The sequence below is a fragment of the Caretta caretta genome, chromosome 10 (genome assembly GCF_965140235.1).
Source record: "Caretta caretta isolate rCarCar2 chromosome 10, rCarCar1.hap1, whole genome shotgun sequence".
Taxonomy (NCBI): Eukaryota; Metazoa; Chordata; order Testudines; family Cheloniidae; genus Caretta; species Caretta caretta.
In genome coordinates this window covers 51954656-51982580 of record NC_134215.1, presented here as the reverse complement: position 1 = coordinate 51982580, position 27925 = coordinate 51954656, and the positions used below count along the sequence as shown (strand labels likewise).

The 27925-nt window shown below is 43.7% G+C and overlaps 2 protein-coding genes across 7 annotated transcripts in view; one reads left to right on the top strand and one right to left on the bottom strand.

Moving 5' to 3' along the window:
- CA12 (carbonic anhydrase 12) overlaps positions 1–15729 on the bottom strand; it is a 47100-nt gene extending 31371 nt beyond the window's left edge. For 2 of the 6 annotated variants that reach the window (XM_075132999.1, XM_075133002.1), the window contains exons 1-3: positions 15503–15715; positions 10616–10636; positions 2051–2230 (exon numbers count right to left, since the gene is read on the bottom strand). In XM_075132999.1, coding sequence (XP_074989100.1) covers positions 2051–2230; positions 10616–10636; positions 15503–15593 — 292 coding nt within the window. In that variant the 5' untranslated portion in view covers positions 15594–15715. Of the gene's footprint in view, positions 1–2050; positions 2231–10615; positions 10637–11146; positions 11791–15502 lie in introns of those variants that run through there. The other 4 variants (XM_075133001.1, XM_075133003.1, XM_075133004.1 and 1 more) reach the window with 4 other exon arrangements.
- Positions 1–27925, top strand: part of APH1B (aph-1B gamma-secretase subunit) — a 111438-nt gene that overhangs the window by 62395 nt on the left and 21118 nt on the right. The gene's annotated exons all lie outside the window — the stretch shown is intronic.

Sequence of the window (27925 nt, the reverse complement as noted above, 5' to 3'; positions counted from 1 at the left end):
GAGTATTGTAAGCAAGATATGAGAAGTAATTCTTCTGCTCTCACTGATTACACCTCAACTGGAGTATTGTGTCCAGTTCTGGGTGCCACATTTCAGGAAAGATGTGGAAAATTGGAGAAAGTCCAGAGAAAAGTAACAAAAATGATTAAAGGTCTAGAAAATATGATTTATGAGGGAAGATTGAAAAAAATTGGGTTTGTTTAGTCTGGAGAAGAGATGACCGAGAGGGGACATGATAACAGTTTTCAAGTACATAAAAAGTTGTTACAAGGACGAGGAAGAAAAATTGTTCTTAACCTCTGAGGATAGGACAAGAAGCAATGGGCTTAAATTGCAGCAAGGGTGGTTTAGGTTGGACATTAGGTAAAACTTCCTGCTGTCAGAATGGTTAAGCACTGGAATAAATTGCCTAGGGTAGTGGTGGAATCTCCATCATTGGTGATTTTTAAGAGCAGGTTGGTCAAACACCTGTCAGGGATGGTCTAGATAATACTTAGTCCTGCCTTGAGTGCAGGGGACTGGACTAGATGACCTCTTGAGGTCCCTTCCAGTTCTATGATTCTATACCTGTAATAATTTTTGTTGCCCTTCTGTGTACTTTTTCCAATTCTAATATATCTTTTTGGAGACTGGATCAGAATTGCGCAGCGTATTCAAGGTGTGGGCACACCATGGGATTTACATAGTGGCATTATGATATTTTCTATCTTATCTATCCCTTTCCTCATGGTTCCTAACATTCCATTAGCTTTTTTGACTGCTGTTGCACATTGAGCGTCTGTTTTCAGAAAACTATCCCCGATACTCCAAGATATCTTTCTTGAGTGATAATCGCAAATTTAGACCCCATCATTTTGTATGTATATTTGGGATTATGTTTTGCAGTGTGCATTACTTTGCATTTAACAACACTGAATTTCATCTGCCATTTTGTTGCCCAGTCACCCAATTTTGTGAGATCCCTTTGTAACTGTTCACAGTCTGCTCTGGATTTAACTGTCCTGAGTAATTTTGTATCATGTGCAAACTTTGCCACCTCACTATTTACCCCTTTTTCAAGGTCATTTATGAATATGTTGAACAGAATTGGTCCCAGTACAGGTCCTTGGGGGACCTGGCTATTTACTGGTATGGTACAGAGCATGTTTATCCCACAGAAACAGTGAAAAAAGAGAGACTTGCCTGTCAAGCTCCTTTTAACAAAGCATGCTAGGAAGGGAGAAGTCTGAGGTATTTTATAATGCAGGGTTTTTTGATGCCTCGGCAGTACTGGGGAAAGATGTGCTGCAGGAGAGCCTTGCTGCTGTTCTCGTTTGTAAGTCTCTAACTCGTTTCTAGAAAAATTTGTGGGGAACTGGCTTATAAGTATTCTACTTTGTGGTGTTGAAATATTCTGGAGTTTTAAGAGACTGCTTCTGTTCTCATCCCTGTTGTTGTTGGTAGGGTATCTTGCCTTAATGCTACAGTGGAGGGCACTAGGCGTGTGTGTAAGCTGATCCTAATGGTTATATATGTCTTTCTCAAAAAGAAAAGGAGTACTTGTGGCACCTTAGAGACTAACCAATTTATTTGAGCATGAGCTTCCGTGAGCTACAGCTCACTTCATCTCACACTTAAGGAAGTTCTCTGTCTTCATTCAAGTAGTAGAGGCGTTTGCTGAAACTCCCAGGTTTGCTTGATTTTGTCTTAAATTCAGTGAATCACTTTTTATCTTTCCAGTTGATTACAATATCTATTAAGGGTGACTTCATCCAGATTTACTGACTTTTCTCTTCTTTCTAAACAAAGCTGCAAATTCTGTTCCTATTTCTGAGTATTTTAACCAAATTAATAAGAAAAACTTTTCACAAGCGTAAGTTAATCTAAAGTGCCACAGCTATATTTACACTGATGTGTGTTTTATAATTACAAGTTTCTTTAGATAGTTATTGAAGATGTTTGTATTCTACTGCAAGAGCTTGGTCCATCACAGCCAATAATGTAAGAAATTAAATATAAGTCCAATAACTCTTTCTTTCAAATTCTCTTGCTGCACATTTGGTTTCCTTACCTGAATGACCATTATTGGTCAACATAAAGTGGTCAGTGGAGGACACATTGTAGCCTACAAGCTCTAAAGGTAAGAGAGTGGTATCATATTGGAGAATATCATTATGAAAATCTATTGGAGACTGGAACATTCCTCCACAAAATGGATACTTCTTGGGCCAAGTTTTCTCTCCATCAGGACCTGAGAATGTTAACAGAAGAGACAGGTTTAACAATCTTTGTTGTCGTCTTCATTGGTACTTTTCCTACACACTAGTAACAACTGGTTTGGATAATATAAGAACTCCCCTGTTTTCCCTGAATATTCACCCAAAACCCAGAACAGAATCTGACTCTCCTTTTCTTGATTTAAAATGTCTTGTCATTTTGTGCTGTAGCCAGGCAATTTCACTGACACTTTTAAAAGAAATGTTAAAAATGTTGATTTGGTAGTTAATGGTGCTGCTTTGGTGAATAAAATCACTTACATACATGTTGGCAAGTTTGGGCCCTAACAGAGTATATTTTTACCAGATATGTTATGTTTTAATTTTCTCCACTTTAGTGTCCACCCACTGAATCTTTTTATACCTTTATCTGCTAAATTGAAGAGCCCTCTATTACCAAATTTCTGTTCCCCATATAGGTACTTATAGACTGTGAATAAATTACATCTGAATCCTCTCTTTGTTAAGCTAAACAGAGTGAGCTGCTTGACTGTCACTGTAAAACATGATTTTCAATACTTTAATCATTCTCGTGGCTCTTCTCTGATCCCTGACCAATTTACCAGCATCCTTCTTGAACTGTGGGTGCCAGAATCTAACCTAGGTTAGAACATTGATGTCAAAACTAGTTCAAATATTTTAAAAAGGAAAACTAATGAATATGAAAATTATTGATAGATGCTAGTGTTGTTAAGGTTCAATGATCTGGGAGCTTGTCTTCCATAAATATAATCTAAACTGGATCTCACTTAGTGCTGGAGTAGCTTCTATTTTAGCTTCCATTTCACTGCAAATCACTTTGATTCTTTATCTCCCAGATTTTCATGGCATATCTTAAACAGCATTTAAATTCTCTTTAGTGGATTTGAGAACTAATAAATGGTGCACTGAAACTGTTGAAAGATGAATGCTGTCCATCTTGCATATGTTTTAGGAAAACACTGACCCATTCATCAGAACATAGAACAGAAATCTGAATGATGTACTATTTGTTTTGGCACTGGGTTATGGGATACACACATTTTGAGGACATAACCCAGCTCATCTGGAAATGAGATTAATTGGCCCCTTGAGGTTGAGACGTGATGTGCAAGTCTTTATTAAGCTTTAGTGCAAGAAGTGAAAGCTGTATTTCAACTTTTGTTAGATTTGACAGTGGCAAATACACTACAAAATCTGTTTAGTTTGTCTCCTTCCCCCAAATGTATGACATCAACTAAAGCACCTACACCAATTTTGTCCTCAAGTGCCATCCCTTTCACTTCAATATGAGTTCTTTTAGTCTAACAAAGTAGAATTCAGCCCTTTCTATCTTATTCATGCATTTCAGATGGCATGGGCCTGATCCTGTAGTCACTATTCAGAAAAAACTTCCAGGGTTCTCCCTGGCCTCTACACTACAAAACTTCATACCTGTTTTCCAACACCAGTGCAGCTGTAGTTTCATGACTGACAGGGTGTACCAGGCATTTGTTGGTTTCTGCCGGAGGCCCTACCACCTTGGTGCACCCTGCCTGAAGGAGGTGTCCTTTTGGGGAAGAAGAGCACCAAGTTTAGTCCTTCGTGAGCGGCCTAGAGAGGTCACCAAGGATCAGTTACAGGTGGAACCAATGAAAATCAGTTCTCCAGCAGCTAGATGGGCTAGGACCAGGCAGCAGTCAGTTAGGGCTCAGCAGGCAGGATAAAAAGGGATGTCTGCTTCCTTGAATCAGGGGCTAGATTTCTGTGTGGAGCTGGGACAGAGGAGGAAGGGTTGCCCCAGTCTTAACCCAAGAAGCCCAGCCGAAACTCTGACTGCACCTTGTTAAGGTTTGGGTTTCCAGGAAGACATTAATATCTTGTACCAAAAAGATTATGGCAGTCGCGTGATTGCTAAATGGCTAGCCTTTAAAGATTAGTAAAACAAAAATCTGACTTCAGCCATTGGAAACCACATCATGAAGTGCAATACACTTTTTCAGACCTACTTTTTTGGAGAGATTGGGTGACTGGGGATTAGTAACAGGTCAGCAGTTGAGATTGGAGGTCATGTTTCATCTTGTAAAATATGCCAATTACTGAGGTTTTTAGGCACATCAATGACATCAGGGTGGATGTGCACATTTCTGGTAAGCAAAGAGAATGACAGCCAATGGGGATTAAACTACAGAGATTCTTGTCCGTTTCCCCACACCAGCTTCAACTTGTTTCCTTGCCCATAACCAGTTTTTCCAGGCATTGCAGGAACCCTGCATATTGTCATGTAGCATTCCTTGTTTTAGTGCACCAGAACTCACTTGAAAGAGCTGGACTCTTGTCTCACTTTGTTTGCGGTTATGAAATTAAGGTTTCCTTAGCAGATAAGCAATCGCGCTCGAAGGCACTTTTTAATTAACTCAGCTGTAACAGATTCTGTGTGAAACAGAGTTTGCCTTTGGGAGCCAGATTGAACCCTGGCATATATGGGGGAAGTCACTGGAAGCTATGCCTGCATGCAGTAGGTTCAGTCCAACTCGCTATTGCATAAGGGACATCAGGGATGGACTCAAGGAATGAGTGATAGGTTTACATGGTATTTAAATGCCAGACATTGCAGAACAGCTCTATTGTTTTAGTGCTCTTCCTTCTGGTGCAATGAGTATGAAGAGTGGGTAGCAACAGAGTGGGAATGGATTGCTATGGAAATAGGAGTCCTATGTTGCAGAACAAGGGCCAGATTCAGAGGTAAATCTAGGGAGCCTGTATTGGAACTTACCCTTTCTTCCAGATCCTCTCAACATGTATGTTGCTTAAACTTAAACTGACTTAGCGCTTGTCTACAGCAAAAAAAAAAAAAAAAATCTTATGTTTGAAAATGGAGAGCCCTCAAATTAGATGACATGCTGTCCAGGGCTTTGCAGTCACGGTGGACCAGCACAAGCGGTGCTTGGCAGTGTCTCCTAACACTGCAAATTGTGTTCAAATGTAAGATTCTATAACGTGGGCAAGGCCCCCAGAAGGCCTAGTGTGACTGACTTAAATCTGCTCAGGTTCAGGCCCATTTGTACACACAACCCTTACACATCACTTCCGAGTTTAGTCCACTGCTCAAGGGTGTCTGTAACTCTCAGTGAGCACTGGAGAAGATAGGAGCAGGGAAAGAAAAGCAACTAACAGCAGAGAGTAAGAAGTTGCAATATAAGGTAGATAGGGCCAGATTAAGGCATAGGCACTATTGGCTCGTGTTGAGAGCCCCAGCTCCTGGGGTCGTGCTATTACAGTAAAATTGTAGTTTTCCAAATAGAAAGTTTCTAGCCCTCATAGTCGTGAAGAAAACTTCAAAACATGACAAGTGTAATCAGTGTAGCGACAGCTGCAGCCAAACGATAGCTCAGGAGGAGTGAGCTGTCCCATGCATCTCAACGGGTGACCATCCACAAGTCACTGCTCCCTACCTATGATATGATATATACTATGATAGGAGAGGAATCTGGGTGTGGAAAAAGAGTGCAGTGATCCTGGACCACTCACCCTAAAACATACCTCATCTACCAGAGGAAGGAGGGGTGCTGTTACCATGTGAGAAAGGAGGCCCCTTGCTGCTGCCTCTGCCTCTCTGGGAGGAGAAGGGACCACTGCCTCCACCATTCCAGGTGCTGGAGGATGAGGCCAGGGGTTGTCCCTGTCATGGTGTCTTTAGGACCCCAGATTACTGTAGACCATCTGCCCTGTAGATCACCTCATGTTCTAATGTGCAACTTCTAGCTCCTGATCACGCACTCCCGCACACGGTGTAAGTAGTCCTGAGTGAGTGAGTGTAAGGAAATCTGACTTTGCCCTCGTGGCTGCATTACAAGAGAAGCTTGTAAGTAAAATATTATGATTAATAAAAATTACTTGAAACTATACCAATGCACAGCTTTGTAATGAGCTGAGCAACTCACCCCAAAACCAGGACTGCATGTTGGGGTTTTTCCATCTCCCTGCCCCCACCTTGTGACCTGCATGCATACAATTGTAGCAAGCATTGTTGTCATTGGGCCACCCAGGATAGGAGCTGGAAGATGAATGCTAGTGTTCTCTGCTTTAGAGAAGTGAATGGTTTCTTCGGTATAGCAGGAGGGACTGCAGTTCATGAGACTGAAAACAGTACTAACATATATCCATGGAAATATCTCCAACAAGTGTTTGTACTAATAGCTGATTAGTATTTGGATTATTCAGTCCTTTTACTAGGGTAGTGTGGTGTAAAATGAGACCCAAGAAGCCAAGTGGCAGTCACAAATGTGGTAACATTCAGAAGCTCAGTGATCGGCATTATCTAGAGAAACCTGTTAAGTGGTCATCTTGGGGAGCTGCCAAAAACAGCATTTAACTAAAAGCCTAACAATTGTGCTGGAAACTTTAGGGATATTCTAATGTCATCAAAGTTGCACGTTTCCCACTTGAGGTGAGAGTTCTTAGCACAGGCTTCTGTGCATCTTGCTGAACTGAAGTAAACATATGGCAACAATAAAACTAAAGATTGTTCAGCTTTAATTAGAGTGTTGTTCATTTATGACACGTAAGTCATAAATTGCAGTGGTACCCACTTCCCCTCCATGTAGATGCACCGTCCCCTCACACACATCCTACACTCAGTGCCAGGTTTACAATACCGCCAGTGTCGCCATGGAGCTGTGCCCATGCTCAGAAGGAGCCCTGGCCTGTTCCGCTTGCACTGTGCCCTGAGACCTCACCAGCTCACAGGCTCCCCCCTGCTCACCACTTGCTCCTCTCGGCCTACCCGCTGGCTGGCTGAGGGCTCCTCTCCACCTCTTGACCCCACCTGCCAGCTTCTCTCTGCCTCCCAGCCGGACGCCAGTGCACCTCTGGCTCCTGGCAATCTCTGCTTCCCACCACCTGTGCGGCCCCACCTGTCTCCCTGGAGCTGCCTGGGACTGGTGCAGAAGCCTGGCCAGTCTTGGCCAGTTGTGGGGGCTTGGCTGGGCCCCTCCAGGCGAATGGGTCCTGAGAGAGCCTGACTAGGGCAGGCCCTGGCCTGGCTGATCGTGCCACTCCCGAGGGGCTGGAGCAAGTCCCCGTCCCGGGACCAGCGCTGGCTACACTGGCGGCTCAGCCTGGCAGACGCAGTTGCCTCCCAGAGGGCTGGTAAGTGCAGCTGGGAAGGGGTTTCTGGAGGGCCAGGGGGTGGTGCTGGGCTGTGAGTGGGTAGGGAAGATCTCTGTGTGTTGGGGCACTAGGGAGTGGGGGTTCTGTGTGGGGTGCTGGGCAGTTGTGGTGGGGCTGTGTGCAGGGGGGCACTGGGCAGGGGTGGTGTGCAGGGCGTTGTGCATTTGTGGCAGGGTCTGGGAGGGTCTGGACTTAGCAGGTCCAGGGGAGCTCTGGCCATAGGGAATTTGGGGGGTGTTGGGTGTGGGGGGAGGATTTGTGGTGCAGCTCTCGCGCTGGGCTGGGCGGATCAGGGCCACCCCTGCCATGCCATGCCCCTGGCTGGCCCCTCGCTCTGGGGACCAACACTCCCCTCTCCCACACTATGCTCCATTGTCCCCATGGGGGCCCATAAATATGTTTGGCGCCGGGCCCTCAAAAGGTTAATCCGGCCCTGCCTACACTAAAGTGCATTAATAGCCTTGCTAGGATTCTTCTTTAATACTCTGGTGGAACACCAGCTAACTTTCTGTATTCTAGCCAGCTGTCCATCTTAAAGTAGTAATTCTGTATGTTCAATTTATATCCAGTATTCCTGTATTAAGGAGGCAGAGGGCCAGCATACAAAGAGCACTGGGTCAATTGACTTTCAGCTTCTAATGAGGAGTTGCAGAAGAATTGAAACAGTCACTTAAACCGTGGCCAGACTGAACTGCTGACAAAGGGGACCTATAAAAAACACCTCTTTCTAGGGCTGGGGATGGAAACTGTCACTGATTAAATCAGCCCTGTAATTCCAGTTTTCTAGCTGAAGTTGAAATCATTTTTGTAGCTCACACTTCTAGTTCTTCTCTTAACTCTCTGACCTTTACCATGGAAAGAGAAGGGGTCAAGGAAAGGCAAACACATCAGCACTAATAGGAAATGGTTTTTGGATAGTAAGGCTTAATCTGTATAGCAGAGAGAAACACAAATTTGTTACTCAAATCAGTCTATCCCTAGCTTCAGACCTCAATGTTGTGTAAAACTGGCCATTCTTGGGACTCTTAGGTCTGGTTATGCAAAGTGTTGGGCAGTGCAGAAGCCCAGTAGGACTAGGGCCAGGAAAGTGACAGGGTATGTCTACATTGCAATTAGACACCCATGGAGGCCTGTGCCAGCTGACTTGGGCTGGCAGGGCTGCAGGGCTATTTAACTGTGGTGTAGATGTTCAGGCTCAGGCTGTAGCCTGAACTCTGGGACCCTCCCACCTCACAGGATCCTAGAGCCCAGGCTCCAACCTGAGCTTGAACATCTACACGCAATTAAACAGTCCCTGAGCCCAAGCCCAAGTCAGCTGGCATGGTCAGCTGCGGGTTTTTAATTGCATTGTAGACATATCCTCTGTGTATGTAACAAAGGATATGTCTACACAGCTGATGTTGAAGTGCTGCCGTGGCTGTGATAAAACCACGTGGCTGTAATAAAACCACCTCCACGACGGGAACAGCTGCCAGCGGTGTAGCACTCTCTACACTGCCACTTTATAGAGCTTAAACTTGCATTGCTCAGGGGGGGTGTTTTTTCACACCCCTGAGAGAAGAAAGTTGCAGTGTAGAGAAGGCCAAAGGCACATGGTTTCTCAGCACATCTGTTCCCTTGGCCAGACCATGGCAGACATCTGTGCAGGACCAAAAGAGGAAGGAAGGTACCAGGAATCTATCTCTGTCCTTCGGCTCCCCTGCACATGGGTGAGAACAATAGCTCCCTCTTAACATCATCTGCAGGGACCAGTCACCACAAAGAAGTGTGTCATTAAGTATTATTATGACCCCTTTACTGATGGGGAACTCTCTGAGGTGCAGTAACTTGCCAAAGGTCACAGAGCAGACCAGAGGCAGAGCTGGGAGTGGAACATAGGTCCCAGTCCCAGTTCAGTATGTGATCCATTCAGCCGAACTGGTTCCTACACAAAGAGGCACGTTCTGCTCTCACACGGTATACCATTCTTAATGATGTCGAACAGTACACAGTTGAGCTACACTTTTATATGAGAACAGTGCAGATAGTGGAACAGTTTCGCCTTTAAGGATACTGTATAAAATACAGCAGGTTCCATTTGTATCCAAGACAAGTACTTAGTTCTGTCAGGTTCACGGTTTGTTCTGGAAAGTAATGCTTTGTCAAATGCAATGGTATCCTGTGATACAGCCCTGGGCTCTAATGTCACGAGTGGTGTAGCAACGTCAGCGTTCAGTCCCATCCAGTGTTCATTTAACAAACAGTGATTCTGGTCACTAATAGCAGCCCTAGCTCTAGCATTGCTCAAGAATCTCATGGGTTTTTCCCTTGCCCCTATAACTGCGTGCTCATCTCCATCACCACGAGTGGGTATAATGCCACTGTTTTCCTTTCACTTGCTTCTGTCTTCATTTTAGTGTCTGACATCGCATAGTGAAAGGCGATAGGGTGACGGAGGTGGAGAGAGATGACTTCCAGCACACAGAAGACATGCTTTACTGTTTTGATGCATCCGATGAAGTGAGCTGTAGCTCACGAAAGCTTATGCTCAAATAAATTTGTTAGCCTCTAAGGTGCCACAAGTACTCCTTTTCTTTTTGCGAATACAGACTAACACGGCTGCTACTCCGTTTTGATGTGGGTCACATAGATACGGTGTTGTTTTCCATACAACCCAGTAAGCAGTGTTCTAACCAGGTTTTACTGCAGTTGCATTCAAATTAAATTTCATCACAAATTAAAGTTTCTATTCCAATATTCTATTCTAATCCCAGTCTTTAAAATTGGTTTTACAATGCCATCTTTACTCTAAAATAAAAAGTCATTAGATTAATAACGTTTTAAAAATATCTTTAGCTTGGAAATTCTCCTCCAGTATGTGTTAGGGATTGGACTGGAGAATAAGAGGTGTTGTCCACAGCCCTACAGGGAGACTTGTAAAAGATATGGAGACAGCACCTTCGGCGAACCTCTGCAGTTCCATGGGATAACTTCATGCTGCTGCAGTTCTTGACATTTTGCAGGTTAACACAGATCCCTCTAGCTGGCACTTGTTAGTATTGCTAAGCAATCCTTCCTGGTGCTGAACATTGACATCTAAGTAGGAGGTTTCTAGATAATGGGCCCAGGTCAATCCTGGTATAACTACACTGATTCCAGTGTGGTGTTGCCAGGTTGAATTTGGCCTGTTCTCCTTAAAAGTACAAAATACAGAATTAAATTTCAGAGTATGAATTAAAATCACTACTTACCAATGTAAGACCACTTAGATCCTGTTTAAAAAAAAAACAAATACAGCTGTGAATATGTGAAATTGAGGTTATTCTATATAGTGTCAAAAAAGCAAACTGAGATTTTAAAACTCAGCTGGTGAATTTTACAGTACTTAACTGTCTTCTGATTTCAGCTGTCTAGTACAAGCAGGCCAGGTTTCACAGATTATTAAAGACTGAACTCATGTACTGTCAGTCACAATGCTCCCTGTGCTCCTGCCCACAGAGCTAGAGAATCTGTTAGTTATTTGAGTCCTTGGCAAAGGCAGTGTTTCTTAGTGGATAGACCCTTTGTTGGGTGCTCATGAGACCTGGGTTCTATTCCCAGCTCTGCCACTGGCCTCCTGGGGGACCTTGGGCAAGTCACTGTCCCCCTTCTGTGCCTCAGTTTCCCTAACTGTAAACTGGGGATAATGATGCTGCCCTCTATTGTAAAGCACTTTGAGAGCTACAGTTGAAAAGTGCTAAATAGGGGCTAGGATGGATGGATGGATTGATTTTATTAATTACCTCTCTAGAGCGAAATTTGTTTGAATGGCAAGAGACAACACATAAAAATCAGCTCTTCTCTCTGGCTGGTACAATGTGAAGCATAAATGGGCAGGCATGTGGTTGTCATTTAAGGTCACATGCATAGTTCAGATGGTTGAAGCACACCTGCAGCAAGCAAAATGTTGATTGTCAACTGCCAAAGTGAGAGACAAAAGGAAGTCCTTTCTGCAGAATCATTCTGGGTATTCACTATGTGATGCTTGTAGGAAATGGCTGTGGTTTGTTAGGAGACAGTGTAAAGGCCTCTTCCTGTGAAGTGTGAGACCATGACTTGGTGGCTACCGTTTGCTTATTTGTTAAAATAGTCAATAGGATAAATTAATTCTTTACATTGGGGACTGAATTTGGGCCAATATCTTTGCAGGTCACTGGAAGGTCAAGAAGTGTCATCTCTGTAAGAAGCACAGCAATATTTTAAATAGTTGTTGGCTTTTGTTAGCCTGTCAACCTAAGTATCAGAATACACAAACAAAGACAAGGTTCAGAAATAAAATTGGGGAGCATAAATAACTAGCCAGGATTGATTAAAATCTTGAATGTGGTCCATAGTTTGTCAATTTACACAGCTACAGATCACACCAAATATAGCTTTGATATTACTTGCAGCACTGTACTGTAGGTATTCAGATCTGATAGGCACACTCAAAACAAACTGTCACATTTCTTGTTAATGAAATCTCTCTTGCTTCTTCTCAAAGCGGAGGTGACTGGTTAGAGTAAAATTCCATTTAGTCATTCTAGTGTGGGGTGGAAACGTTTCGCACTAAGGAACTGTTCAAATGCTTTTTTTTTTGTATGGGGATCTATTCATATTTTTAAAACTTCAAGCTTTTCCATGGAGTTAGAGCACTTGTCCTCATGAAGGACTGACGTACCTGAAGTAGAATTGGTTCCAAGCTTATGCAAATCTTAAGTAGCCCAAACTTTGGGATATTTAGATCTGTGTTTTCATTTGGAAAAGGAACCTAACTTATGAGAGTCTGACAACTAGCGTGTATGTACATAATAAGTGATTCTTGTCTGACTTTCCAGTGTCCTGAAGTGCAGTTACCTGCATAGCCCTGCACATATACACAGTTTAAATCATCAAGATGAACTAGTAGGGCTCTGCAAAGTAGAGGTACTTAGCTCTTGTGTCCTGATTAGGGGTGGGATTTTCAAAGCAACGTAAGGTTAGGCCTCAAATTCTGTTTCAGTGGTTGTTATGGGGCCCTGGTTCCCTTGTGCTGCAATTTTCAAAGGAGATGCAAACTTCCGCACTGCAAGTAGTAGCTGAGGTAGCAGAATTAATGCACTCTTTCGGACTTTTATTTCAGGCACCTTGTTCTCTCCTCCCCCATCTGTTAAAAATAACATATACCCTGTGAGGGGCCACATACTAGCCAGATACAAGTCTGATAAGACTAGTAAAACTGCTAAACAGGCATTAGAAATCCCACAAGGTTTGATTGGCTTAACTCCAGCAGCTACTTTACACTAGCACGCCCATTGGCGGAGCTAGCCTGGGGTTGGGGGATTTTTCCTTAAACTGTCAGTGCAGTCACAGCTGCAATGCTTACTACGCAGAAATACCAGGTGTTAACTGTCCCATTTCCCTCTGTGGCTGCATCTATAGTGGGAAAATTGACCTCTATAGAGCTAGCTGAAAGATCTTCAGTGGGACCATTTTTCCTCAGAAAGTGCAGTGTGTCAAAATCTAAATGCTTTATGAAATTTTGCTTTGGAACAAAAAGGGATTGAGGGAGAGTTCCAATAATGTCATGAAGTTCCATTCTGGAATGAAAAGTTTTGATTTTTTAAAAACTTTTCTTGGATTTTTTTTTTGTATTTTATGTATTATAAAATTTAAAAAGTCAAAATGAAACATTTTGATTGACTGAAATTGAATTTTTTTTCTGATTTTTTTGTGAGGAGAACTTTGAAATGTTCAGGTTTAATTCCAAATCAGAATGAAAACAAATTTCAAAATCTCAAAATCCTGCTGACTTGAAGGTATAAATTGTCTCCAAATCTGAAATAGTTGTGGGTGAGGACAAAGTCTTGTGTGGACTGGTCCAGGCTGAGGTTGATGTAGAAGCTCCCTACACGAACATTCCACACAAAGATGGACTACAAGCCATCAGGAATAGCATCCCCGATACCATCACTGCAAACCTGGTGGCTGAACTTTGTGACTTTGTCCTCACCCACAACTATTTCAGAATTGGAGACAATTTATACCTTCAAGTCAGTGGGACTGCTATGGGTACCCGCATGGCCCACAGTATGCCAACATTTTTATGGCTGACTTAGAACAACGCTTCCTCAGCTCTTGTCCCCTTACATCCCTACTCTATTTGCACTATATTGATGACATCTTCTTCATCTGGACCCTGGGAAGGAGGCCCTGAGGAATTCCACCAAGATTTCTTCAATTTCCACCCCACCATCAACCTCAGCCTGGACCAGTCCACACAAGAGGTCCACTTCCTAGACACTACAGTGCTAATAAGCGATGGTCACATATACACCATCCTATACCGGAAACCTACTGACCGCTATTCCTACCTACATGCCTCCAGCCTTCATCCAGATCACATTGCACGATCCATTGTCTACAGCCAAGCTCTAAGATTACAACTGTATTTGCTCCAACCCCTCAGACAGAGACAAACACCTAGAGGATCTCTATCAAGCATTCTTAAAACTACAATACACAGCTGTTGAAGTGAAGAAACAGATTGACAGAGCCAGAAGGGTACTCAGAAGTCATCTACTACAAGACAGACCCAACAAAGAAAGTAACAGAATGCCACCAACCATCACCTACAGCCCCCAACTAAAACCTCTCCAACACATCATCAAGGATCTACAACCTATCCTAAAGAACGATCCCTCACTCTCCCAGACCCTGGGGGAAAGGCCAGTTCTTGCTTACAGACGGACCCCCAGCCTGAAGCAAATACTCACCAGCAACTACACACCACACAACAAAAACACCAACCCAGGAACCTATTCTTGCAACAAACCCCGGTGCCAACTCTGTCTACATATATATTCAAGGGACACCATCATAGGACCTAACCACTTCAGCCACACCATCAGGGGCTCGTTCACCTGCTCATCTGCCAATGTGATACATGCCATCATGTGCCAGAAATGCCCCTCTGCCATGCACATTGGCCAAACCGGACAGTCTCTATGCAAAAGAATAAATGGACACAAATCTGACATCAGGAATCATAACATTCAAAAATCAGTCGGAGAACACTTCAATCTCCCTGGTCACTTATTAACAGACCTAAAAGTGGCAATTTTTCAACAAAAAAACTTCAAAAACAGACTCCAATGTGAAACAGCAGAGGTGGAATTAATTTACAAACTGAACACCATCACATTAGGCCTGAATAAAGACTGGGAGAGGTTGGGTCATTACAAAACCTAAACCTAATTTCCCCCTACTGTTACTCACACCTTCTTGTCAATTGTCTGAAATGGGCCACTCTCGTTATCACTTCAAAAGTTATTTTTCCTCCCTTGGTATCCTGCTGTTAATTGAATTGTCTTGTTAGACTGACCTCACACTTGGTAAGGCAGCTCACATCTTTTCATGTATTTATACCTGCTCCTGTATTTTCCACTCCATGGATCTGATGAAGTGGGTTCTAGCCCATGAAAGCTTATGCCCAAATAAATTTGTTAGTCTCTAAGGTGCCACAAGGACTCCTCGTTGTTTTTGTTGATACAGACTAACACGGCTACCACTCTGAAACCTGTCTAAATCTCAAAGACTCCATGAACACAGAGGTCCTGAGGAGTCCTCTCTCCCCCAGATCCCTGCAGCAGTTCTCCCTTATTTCCTATATAACTGCACTGGATTTTTTTCTTAATAGATGAGAATTAACTGTGGCCAAAAGCCAAGAGGGGAGGGCTGATCACCATCTTTTTAAAAACAAAAAAAATCAAGTCTAGTATGTAAGAAAGGTGGCATTTCACAGTGACTTGAGCCATGTTTTTCCTCCTTAAAACTAAAGGGATGAGTATACGGTGCTCCCACTAACTTAGGGTGGGTCCCTTTTCTGCCTCTCTCCCTGAGGAGCAGAGAGATCACAGACTGAGCAGTACTGAGTGTGGAATGAGTCCATAACACAAACTCACACGCTCTTCCCCAGGAACGTACCTGCCCTGAGAAATTTCCTAACGCTTAGTCCAAGTAATCTGCTAGAACAACACTAATTAACATACTAGGGAAACCAATAATCTCTCCATTTTACTGCCCATGTTAGACATGCCAGATTAGGAATGCCAATAAAATAAAAACCTGAAAGCCTTTACCATTTAACGGTGCTTGCACTGAGAGCTGTGTCTTTTGGAAGAGAATAAGCACTGCAGCAGCTGTGACTATTCTGAAGCTCTTGGCTGGCATCTCAATGAAAGATTTGTATTCTCCCAACAGGCTTTTTTTCACTCCCTGAAGAAACTCCCTTGCAGATAGCTGGCTAACAGTAACTTGCACACAGAGCTGCTGCCAATGAGTTATTACCACTCTCTCTCTTTTGGTTTGGTTTTTACAGAGCTCCTCCTCAGACTCAGCCCAAAACAAACGATGTCATCAGAGACCTGCCTTCCAGGTCACTGCATCTTCATGAAACTGATCATTTCCTTAATAACCCCTACTCAGCTGTGCTGCAGAAGTGTTAGACCTTGGCACTTAGCTGGAGAATTGAGACGTGGAGCTTCAGAAGCCTTCAGAAGAGATGTAAATGCCTAACAAATGGAGATTGCTTCATGGATTGCTTTATCCTTTGCTTTGCCAGTTCTAGCCCAGGGGCCCTCCCTCAGTTCCCACATCCAAACCACCATGATTTGGTTGAGGGGATGTGGATCCAGGTATAAAAGACCCCAGAGGCTGAGCTGAGGGAAAGGACTGTGGGTCAGACTCTTAATAATTCAGGGGAAATTTGGAAAATTCCTGTCACAAACTGTCCAGGCTGTGAGAAGGGGATTTTCCCATTGAAGCCACTGGGAACTGACAGCAGAGATGAGATAGGACAGATTGAAAGTCATCAGGATACAGCCCGAAGGCTACATCCAATATATGTATGAATGAGGGGAGTAGCGTGTGTGGGAGGGAGGAGAGGTAGGAGGGCATGTCCCCTGAGGAAGGTGGTGAAGAATATTGCCCTGAGGAAGACAGGCTGCATGTGGGGAGTGCACACCATTCTCTCACAGGGGTCCCAGGCTACAGTTGTGGAAGAGCAGTTCTAGCTCTAAGGGTGTTTATAACAAGTATTAACTACTGATTGCAAGTAGTTATTGACTATTAAGCATAAATGGGTATTTATTTTCCAAACTATTCATCATTGTTAGCATTGTTATTGATTAATTGATTATTAGCATTTGATAGTACTTCTTAGCATAATTAATCACTCTGTTAAAGGGATAGTGACTGTGGGGCTGTTGAGAGACTGGCTCACTTCAAAACCTTCCGGCCCCTAACTAGGGCCCTGAGAAGAGCTGGCCCAGTTTTTGCACTGTTGGAGATGTTGATCAGGGTCTCTCAAGGTGTGCTGGTCTGGCGGCTCTTCTCCCTGTGTACACACATTGCCAGCCAGCCGGCTGGCCTCCCCACTTTCAGCAGTGTGTAGGAGACAGCCTCATGGCCCAGCTCTTCCCATGGCCTCCAGTAGAGATGGGCAGGGCTTGACATGAGCCCATCTCCAAACATTCCACTGCCCCCTCTCATGGTTCTTTGCAGTATCTTGTAAGCCTCTATTATGATCATTGATTATATTTTTGTAGGCTGGGCTGGAGGTAGTCAGAAGGGGATGGGGCTTGAGCTATAGTGATCATGTTTTTAATGCTCTGTTTGTTTTGCTGGTTGGCTGCTGATTATTATTAGTAATCTTATTTATTATGGCCAAAGGCCAACCGAGAACAGGGCCCCGGTTGTGCTAGGTGCTGTACCAACATAGAGTTTACACAGTCTGTGCCCTGAAGAGCTTACAATCTAAATGGACAAGTGAGACACAGGGTGGGGAAGGGGTCTCACGCACAAATAGAGTGAATAGTCTGATGGAGACACATGACACGTTAGTGCCATGATTTTGGGTGGAGGGTCATTTAAGAGGGGATCAGCTAAATTCAAAGGGAAGGGAAGGGCAGTAATGGGGACAGGGCAGAGGAGAAAAGGATGAGAGAGGAAGGTATACAGTGAACCTGAGGTGAAGTGACTGTGTGGGAGGATGACAGAGTGGGATGGAGCAAATTGGCACCAGGCACAGAAAGTCCAGTCGAGTCTGTAGGAATTTCTGACCATGGGTGTGAAGGTCCCTGCTTTGGTTGCATCTGCTCTTACTGGCTGGAATTTCAGCTGGTTCCTCTCTGCTGTTTTTACCCTGGGGCACATGGCAGGGTTGGTGTCACCTTTGAACCCATGCATTTCGAATGAGGATACAGTTTAGGATTTTGTTGTGAGTGTAGGTTTGTTGGGGGTTGCATGAATGGACTAAATGAGAGTGGACTGAAATGGCACAAAGGGGAAGCTGGGAGACAAGAGCATTTCAGGTGCTTTTTTTTATTCTTGAGCATCAGATGAGAGAAACAGGCAGGTAGCTGAGAGAGAGCAATCTCCCCTGACTAAAATTCAGCAGAATTTCCTTGAAAGGTTTATTGCAAAGCACACATTAGGTATCTACATCCGAGTGGCATGCACCATTTTTCCCACCTGAACTTGGATATCTGTCCCCAAAATCAAATATCTTCTAAACCAAGATTTTCATTCATCAATTTCTCTGACTGCCTGAAATGTTCTGACAAGTATCTAAAGTGGAACACTGAGCGGCTCTGGGTTTTTTTTTTGTTTGTTTTTTTTTTAATGTCAGGTCATTGGAGAGGCCAATGGCTAAAATCCATGTATGTAGAATAGGATATCTGTTAAGTGACTGCATCTTCTGTGTACTATTATCCCAATATCTGCTGAAAGAGAGAGCATATTTATGTGTAACAAACTTATCGAAGCAAAAAAGTAGTAAATTTTATAGGTAACTGAGTAACTAGCACATACTTAGCTACTTAGCAAGATGCAACATATCCATACTGGAGCATGTGATAACCATTTAGCTCTTGTGTAGTTGTAGTAGAGTTTAGCATTTGTTAAGTGCATTCATAGCATGATATAATCACAAAAGGAAACGTGCATTAACTGCGGGTTGTGTTCCCCTTTAATTTTCTTTATGTATAATCTCATGGCCACTTATCCTACCAGTCTTCTTACTATAGCAGTGCAAATGTTTTAGATAATGATGTGTCCAACTTTTTTTTGTCGTTCCCGTTTATACATACAAATCTTAAAGGATTATGACTTTCTAGGCACAAATGGTCTCAGAAGGATCTAGCTACAAATAACTGTACTCATGGCAGTACATCTTTTACCCTTTGAAATATGTTTTAATACTGAAGTTTACTTAAATTTTTTAAATGTCATTTCTGCAAAGTGAAGTGTTTAATTTGTTTCAGGGCTCTTCAGGTTCAAGGTGTTTTACCAGTGTAAATTCCAATGTAACTTGGAGAAGTCATGGCTGCCCTGCACACTGGAATCTTTTTTTCTGGTTTAAGCATTACAGAGGAAATGAGCAGATGCCTGCCAATGACAGGAGACGCAGCCTTGCTGTCATTGCTTTGAAGAGCCTTGGGAAAGCATGAGCCAGGCTCTTTGGATGAGAACTAAAGTGCTGGGATGGAATGTTGTCTCTGAACTGCTACGGGGAGAAACAAGGCATAAAGAAATGGTAATGGATATGACACAGCAGAGCCTGAGTTTTCTACCTGCTAAACAGAACTACCTTAGTGCAATGGTAAAACCGAGATTACAATCCCATAATAAGGATATTTAAAGTTGAGGTTCCCATAGAAATTCTAAACTCCGTCTTTTTGCACACATGCCTTGCCTTGCAATAGGTTATTTCATTTCATGACCCCGTTTCATTAGGGAAGGGAGTGTTGTCTAGCAGTTGGAGCAAGGGACTCTTGGTCAGGAGTTGTAGGATCTGTTCTTATCTCTGTCACTGTTAATTTAGGCAAGACATCTTACATCTTTTTACCTCTCTTTCCACAGCTATAAAGTGGGGATAATGTTTGCTTGTAGAGAGTAAGGTGTTGAGGCTTAATATAACATAACTTCATATCTGCAGCGCTTTTCATCTAAAGATATCGTAGCATTACTGAGCCACATTCTGAGGCCCTTACTCCTGTTGAGTAGCTTCAAAGGGGCTAATTAAGAACTAAGAATCTGGCAATAGGTTTGTAACTTTCGGAGTAGCACCTGATACCCTTGCATGTGTTAACATACATTATGTGGAAAAATACAAAAATATCATTCTGCCCAGATCTCCATGCTGCCTACCCCTCCACCCAAGCATCTTTTATGGCTATGGCTTTTTTTGTCCTTTACTCACACCAGTTATGTGCTACTTTTCATATGACCCCGTATTGTTTATCCAGGCTTCCTATTTAATATGCTGAAAAACGTCCTCCTGTACTTAAAAAAAAAAAGAAAAAGAAAAAAAAGCCATCTTTTGTGTAAAGGTTTCCACTTCTAAAGGTGGTATTCAGTGTTGTGTCTTGTACTGCATTGTACATTGTATTTTAATATTGTTAAGTCTTCAAGGCAAGATCCCCACGTATTTACTATATAGCAGGGTGTTACTAGAGTGCTATATAAATTTAAATGTGAACATGAGATGGCATAGCTTGAACTTTCCAGACTCTCACATTAGACCATAAATTGCTGTTGGTTCACTGAAGACAAGGGGAGACTTAAGTACAACTCAGTGGCAGGATCTGGTCCCATTATAATGATATGCCCATAAAATTCAGATCAGATGTTGGAGGTTCGGATCCAAATTCATCCATGGCCCCTCCCCGCCAACTCCCAGCTGAAATCTGAGAAAGTTCTACTTTGGTTCTGGCTTGGGTAGAAGTTAAGCTGAAAATTGACAGTTGCCCAATGGCAAAGTGCATTCTAGAGAGAATAAAAATGGTAAGACCTGCTAGGTATTGTGTAACATACAGAAAAGTAACTGTGGGGGGAGTATTTTTCTCTAGTTGTATGTGCAGACGGAAGAGCAGAGCAGCTTTCTATCACATACAGCCTTGAAAGCCCAAGTGCTTCTCAAAATTCCTCCTTGGATGGATGCCACACAATTACAACTGAAAAATGGCACTGGGGAGGTGTGGTTTGTGGAAATGCAGGAGGAGTTGTGGGAGAGCCTGGAAACAACATTCTTTTTCTGCAGAAAAGACTGCACATCACTGCAGTAACTTGCCATTACCTTACCAGCCATACACACCTTCGTGTATGATATCAAGCGCTTGATGGACTTGGGTGGAAATAAGTGGGAGAAGAGTGTATGATTTGAGGCCCACACACTCACAGCAATTTCAGATTGCAGGGCTCAGAAATATTCTCTGCATCTTTATGCCCATCTTGACCCGTAGGCCCCTGTTATGGAGCATGGTGTTACAGAGTGTCCCCAAACAAGTCATCTGTGGATTATGTCGCTCCCATAGCCACAACCCCTGTAGTTTGCCACATCTTGGTTTTCTCATGGAACAGATGTTATGCTGCTATTTACTATGAATGACTTACTGTATCTTGGTGATTTTCTTCATATTTAGCTCCTTAAATGCTTTTCTTGGAAAGTTGTCACATGGTCCCAAGTAAGTAATAATCAGATGAAAGGTTATCTCTATGTGTGAGGAATCCATTCTAGCAAGGAATTAAATTGGGGATCTGGATATTAAAATGGTCTCCAAAATGCCTGATCATTGGTCAATGAGGTAATTTCATTAGTTTATAAGAACATTAGGCTTTGGATAGTGTTATTCATATGACCCCTTGACAGCAACTGACCCACTTTGGAGCTCTCTTTTTGGACCGGTCTGCAGTTCCATGGTAGCCTGCCCACTCGAAAGCCTGAAGAAATAAGGCTGTTTATTGAGAACCTGCTTTTATTAATGTGGTTTCTTATTGACCTCCTAGCCAAACTGGATTTCTAGGAGTGAAGCTTAAGTGCCTTATACAGCAGTCACTGGGAGTCTTTTTCATTTATCTTAATGGGAGATGGGTGGCTTGGACCTTCATTTTTCCTTTAATCATCCTGCAAGCACAGTGCCCATGGTGAATGTATGGCACACCTCACCCATGAAAAGCACAAGAAGATGCATCACGATGGAATTGTGGGGAGGAGTCATTCTGATTTTAAGGACAAGCGTTGGGCGACTTGTCTAAGACAGTAAGAGTTTGCATATTGCAAACTTTGAAATGGCTTGACTGAAAAATGCGTCTTTAACTTTAAAAATTAAGTGGGATTGAAATGGAGGCGAAAATCCTTTGACATGAGCAATATCAAAGTTCCATGGATATGTACCCGTAAAAGAATTGTACTGATCGTATGGCTAAGTGGCAAAAGCAAACAGCTGAACAGATTTTCTATTAGGTACTGTGCATACTGGAAACAGAACAGAAACAAAAAGATCAGCTAGAACCAAAAGAAGGAATTAATTCAGCTTCTGAAATATCAAAACCACTCTGGTTCATAGTGACACCTAGTGGTATCCTATGGGATGTTTGCTTCATAAAATGTTGAGACTAGTGCACATTAAAATGAAACTAATAGCAATGAGGCATAGTGCAGGTGGGTGCTGTGCCAGTCTTGGTCCCAGCTTTGTCCAGGTTTCTCAGTTCTGAGCTACTTTTTTATGTGGCTCTTGAGTCTCTCTTGAGAAGACACTAGATGTCACTCCGCTATCCCAGTTGGCTGGTAAATTCTGTTGGGTGCATAAACAGAGGGATTAGGCTGAGTCTACACTTGATCTATATTGGAACATAAACTCTGGTGTAAGGCTAGTGCCAATGCCTATTACCCCCACCTCTGCAGCATGTTTAGTTTTAAAGATTAAATAGTTTGTGTAAACCTTCCATTTTTGTTCTCTTCATCTTTGAATGAATGAACTAGAGGGGGCAGTCCATTGTTAAACTAGAACAGAGGTGGGCAAGTACGGCCCACGGGCCACATCCGGCCCGCGGGACCCTCCTGCTCGGCCTCTGAGCCCCTGGCCTGGGAGGCTAGCCCCCGGCTCCTCCCCCGCTGTTCTCCCTCCCCGCAGCCTCAGCTCACTGCGCTGCCGGTGCAATGCTCTGGGCGGCGGGGCAGCGAGCTCCTGGGGCAGCGCAGCTGCAGAGCCCGGCTCACCCGGTGCTCTGTGCTGCGTGGTGCGTGGCCAGCCACCAGTGCTCCAGGCAGTGTGGTGAGAGGGGTGGTTGGATAGAGGGCAGGGGAGTTCAGGGTGGTGGTCAGGGGGTGGGGGTGTGGATAGGGGTCGGGGCGGTCAGAGGGCGGGGAACAGGGGGGTTGAATGGGGGCAGGGATCCCAGTGGGGGCAGTCAGGAAGAAGTGGGGGGGTTAGATGGGGCGGCGGGGGGCAGGCAGGGGTGAGGGTCCCGGGGGGGGCAGTTAGGGGACAGGGAGAAGGGGTGGTGGATGGGGCAGGGGTCCTGGGGGGGCAGTCAGGAAGGAGAGGAGGGGTTGGATGGGGCAATGGGAGGCAATCAGGAGTGGGGGTTCCAGGGACAGTCAGGGGACAGGGAGCGGGGGTGTGTGGATGGGGCAGGGGTCTCACGGGGGCCATCAGGGAACAGGGGGTGTTTGGATGGGGCAGGAGTCTGGGGGCGGCCATCAGGGGCCAGAAGTGGGGGGGGATGGGGGGGAACCACGCCCCCCTCCCCTAACTGGCCCTGCATACAATTTCCAAAACCTGATGCGGCCCTCAGGCCAAAAAGTTTGCCTGCCCCTGAACTAGACTGTTCCTGTTGACAGGATTTTATGTGGGGTATTTTTGTGTTGAGTGAGTTCCTTGTTGCCTTGACACTGATTTCCTTAATGTCTCTCACCCTGTTCAGAATTGCATTTATGAATTAATAGGCAATAAAGGAAGTTGTTGTCTAACATCCTTGGAAGAATCATATCCAGCCTAGTGCAGGATGATAACAATTTTTGTTGCCTGACAAGTGAAGCAGATGTATCCTTCAGGAACTAACCCTAGTAGCTGCAGCCTTCAGCGTGCACCCTTTGCCTTTAGTGCTAGAAATGCCCTCTTCTTGGAACAATGTGCACTGGCAGGTGAAAACCTGTTTACTGGTCATCATACCAACCAAGCTCTCGTTGGGTCTGGCTGCAGTGCTGGTTACAGGCGCTTCTCACAAGTGACCCAGGATCTGGCAGGAACAAGATCTGATATCTGTTTCATGTAAACATACAAGCTCTTCCTTTAATCACTGATGTAGGAGGAATAGCTCTCCCGCTGAATTGCTACTGCTGCTTTTCAGCCTGCAGCTTTATTGTGGAAAGCAACAAATTGGCATTCAAGGGGGTGAGAGCAATAGAGCTCATAACTACAGTAATACCTAGGACTCCTACTGCACTTTTCAGCCAGGTATCAGAAAGCATCAGTTCCTTTTGTTATGTGCCAAATGTAGGCTTGGGGCCTAATTAAATCTTGCAGTATTCTGGATGAGAGATGAGCTTGCTTGAGAGAGCAGCCCAAATATATGGGGCTATAGCTCTAGTAAATAGAGGGAGGACTAAACCAAAGCCCTGAATCCAAATATCTCAAAACTTCAGGGGCTGAATTTTGCCCTCAGTTACATCTGAGCATACACCATTGAGTTCAATGGGCACAGCCAGCTAGGGAAGGGAGAAGCTGGGAGGCACATGCTTTTGTGAGACAATAGGTTCCCCTGGTCAAAGCATTCCACAGTCTTTTGTCTTCAAACCCTCTCTGTCTCAGTTTCAGCTGCTGCCACTCTTATCCTGTTGCTTCACATCTCGCAGCCACACAAGAGAAGCCCAGAAACATAATTCCAGAGGGGGTGAAGAGCAATTACAAATGGAACTGACTTTTAATAGGAATTCCAGTAGATTCAATTTGAATCTTGCATTTGGTTTCTAGTGGAGCACCAGTAGCTTGAGGAATCAATAGACCTATAGTATTGCTCTCTTCCAAAACCCAGTTCTCAACTGGGTGAGTTTTCAGCAGTAACTTCTGTTATTCCTATCAGCCAGCGCATGATGGGCAGCTATAACTTCAGTCTCTGGAAAAGTGATTGTTCAGTCCTCCAGGGTGCAGGGTATATTTGGTCACTATGACTCTTGCCACCTTAGCAGAATGAATGACGAGATCGGGATGAAGGTTCTCCCAGAAAACTCTTTGTGAATGAGGCTCTGTGTATCTGGGCAGAAGAGTCTACTGTGAAGCAAACAAGCTGGGAGGAGAGAGGGGGGCCAATTTTATTTATCAGAAGGAATGCGTCAAGAAATTTAAGAGAGCTTTACAGTAGCTAGCCAGCTATTAATAATTAGTGCATGTTGCATTATGAATGATTGGCAAAAAGACTGATCTTTGAAGTGAACTTTGCACTTTCAGATAAGCAGTGTGGACAGTAGATAGTGTGTTTTCCAAGGCAAGGGGGGGATGAGTGCGAGTCCAGAAGCACAATGAACAGCTGTAGAATTGCGCTCACTGTGGTTTTATTTTGTACTTGCCTTGTTTTCTTTACATCAGCAAGATTGGAAGGTAAGAGAGCTACTTTCTTTAACATACCTTTGTATTTTGTATGATGTATAACACCAAGGCGCTGACCATTGGTCATTATAGACTACATGGTTATGGAGCTTTTTGGAAGGAATTGAAAAATCCAATGCCCTGGCCAAATCCCCACCTGTAAATTACATGCTGCCTCCTTCAAATTACCTTTGCAGAAGTTACTTTTCACCTGCCCTCTGACATTTTTTATGCAGTATCCATAGCATAATATACTTTCCATCTTCCCCCTCACAAGTATAAGCATGCTGTGATCACCTCTTTAACTAGTGTTACATAAATACAAGGAATATTATTCTCTCCAGTAAACATGATTTCATGGCTGTCTAGCAGACTATTTCAAGTGAGATTAGGGATGGGTGCTAAGTGGTTTTGGATTTGTTTCTTTTGACATGAGTTGTTATCAGTTTTAGGAAAAGATGGCTTGAAAAATATACCTAATGTTACAATCCAGTATTGTATTGTCATGGATGCAATATATTGCCACTTGTGTGACTACAAAATAATAGATCTGCATCAAATACTTTGAGCCTTGTCAAGTTTTAACTAAAAGTGCATTGTTGCTGATACTGTCTAACATTTATCTTGTAAGAAATACACTCAAATTAAGATTTTCAGTAGGTTTCTTTTTGACAATAGCTTGGTAAAGTTTCATTTACAGTTTTGGAGATGTAAGTGTTATATATATAAAATATTCATCCAAACCAGCAAATGATGGAAATCACAAACTGAATTGTATGTACAATTGCAATACTTTCATGTAGAATTTTATGCTAATGATGCCCAATTTTTTAAAAAAAATACTCCTCTAGATTTAATCTGAGGCCACCTTTTACTTTGCTGTAGGATTGTTCTGCATGTGATGTTTGACTTGATTGTTTTAAATATGCCCATTGCTCATCAGCTGCAATATGTATAATTAACCATTTGTCTACACTTTTTCCCATCCCATGCGACTCTATATAAAGATACAGAGTGCAGTGCTTGTTTTTGTACCAGTCTGCTATTAGTCTTGGTTTCCAGACAATATGGATTTTCCACACTCCTGAGTGATGCAGTTATGCTGACCTAAATTCTGGTGTAGAGAGCACTGTGTTGATGGGAGAGTGACATAGCTACTACCTCTTGGGGAGGTGAATATAGAGTGATCACTTTGTGAAAAGTGTTCACCCACAGGTGATGTGATGTTTTTGTCTTTTATCGTTTTCCTGTGTGAGTTTATTTGAGAGCATTGTGATTGTCTGGCTTCTCCCACATAGTTTCTTTTCGGACATTTAGTGCACTGGAGGTGGTTCACCACATGTTGTGATAGGCATGTGTAGGACCCATAGATCTTGAAAGGTGTGCTGCGGCGGGTGTTGATCATTGTAGTGCTAGAGAGATGGCTGCAGATTTTGCGTCTGTTGTTCTGGCAGTGTCCAGTGCTGCTTTGAATTGGTGTGTCCTGGTCTGTGGGGAGCTTGAGCATGGAGAGTTTACGGGCCAGAAGAGGGGATTCAGAAAAGATTTCTTTCAGGGTGGGTGTAATGTTCCATTCTGGTGTTATCTGGACCGGTGATCTGCTAGGTCACTCCAATCCTTGACTCTGGGAGCCAGCCTTACCTTGCACTACTGTGAGAACCCCCACTCCTGGGCTGTTCATGCACAGCCTCTGGCATGTAAGCTGCTCCTTGGACTGTGCAACCGAATGACACTAGCCAATATCTCCGGTCCCAGACACAACCCTAGGAACCTCCTTGTTGCAGTGTCCAGTTATGCCCACTGGATGCTGCAAGCTTATATAAGTTTGTCAATTTATCAAAGAAATTGATATGTACCAGGCTTGTTATCCCAATGGGAGCCTCTGACACACTTCAAACCAAACACACTTCAGGTAGAATAAACAAAAAAATGTATTAACTATAAAGATAGATTTTAAGTGATTATAAGTCAAAACATAACAAGTCAGCTTTGGTCAAATGAAATAAAATTAAAATGCATTCTAAGCTGATCTTAACACTTTCAATGCCCCTACAAACTTAGATGCTTCTCACCACAGGCTGGCTGGTTGCTCTTCAGCCAGGCTCTCCCCTTTGATCAGCGCTTCAGTTGCTTGGTGTGGTGTCTGTGGATGTAGGTGGAAGAGAGAGGACGAGCATGGCAAATGTGTTTTCCTTTTATCATGTCCTCTCCTTCCTCTTGGCTTTGCCCTCCCGCCCTACCAGAGTCAGGTGAGCATTACTGAGTCTCTCGAAGCAAGGTTGAGCAATTCCCCTGGTGTAGCCTCATGCAGGTGCGTCATTGCATTGTAGCTCCCTTGCTGAACAATGGCTGTTGATGAGTTGTTTGACACCCCGCCCAGCATTGGTTACTTTCCTTGCTGTTGCCTCTGGGGAGCAAATATCTGGTTGATTTCCCCCAATTTACAGCATGTTTTAGTGACAACCATACTACACAATTCTCATAACTTCATATGCATTAATGATATACATATATGGATAGAGAAATGACTTTCAGCAGGTCATAACCTTTCCCCGTTACAAGGCATGCTTTATACATAAGATCATGATTATATGAAAATGAGAAATATGGGGGTTACAGCACGCTCCCCCAAGGTAAAGAATGTCACACCTCCCCCCTTAGTTTACTGCAAGAGGGTTCGTCACTGACTAGCTTGAAGGTAGTTTGTATTATAGTTCTCTTGGCACCTACTGGGAAGCCTTGGAGTGTTCAGCACTGGCCTAGGGCATCTTGGCCATGGGATCCCATTTCCAGAGGAGGTACTGGCCAGGAATTGTGCCAGAAACTGTACAGAAGCCTAGCCAGACCAAGGGAAGCTTAAAAGCACATGAGCCCAGCGTGTATATCCAAACATAGCAGTCTGGTGAGCGTCTGGCATAGGGAGCTTGGCCAGGGCTGTCACAAGACCATTGGACTGTATCCTCTTGCTGTGTCTAGTGCTGGCCATGTGCCAGCAACAGGATGCTTCCCTGTTCATCTTTTGGTCCCCGATCTCTAGTTCTCTGCTGTGGAGGCTTCCTTTGGCAGCCAGCTCCCAGGTTCTGCCTCTATCCCACTGCCCCTGCTCACAATGGTAGGATTATTATCCAGGGGGCT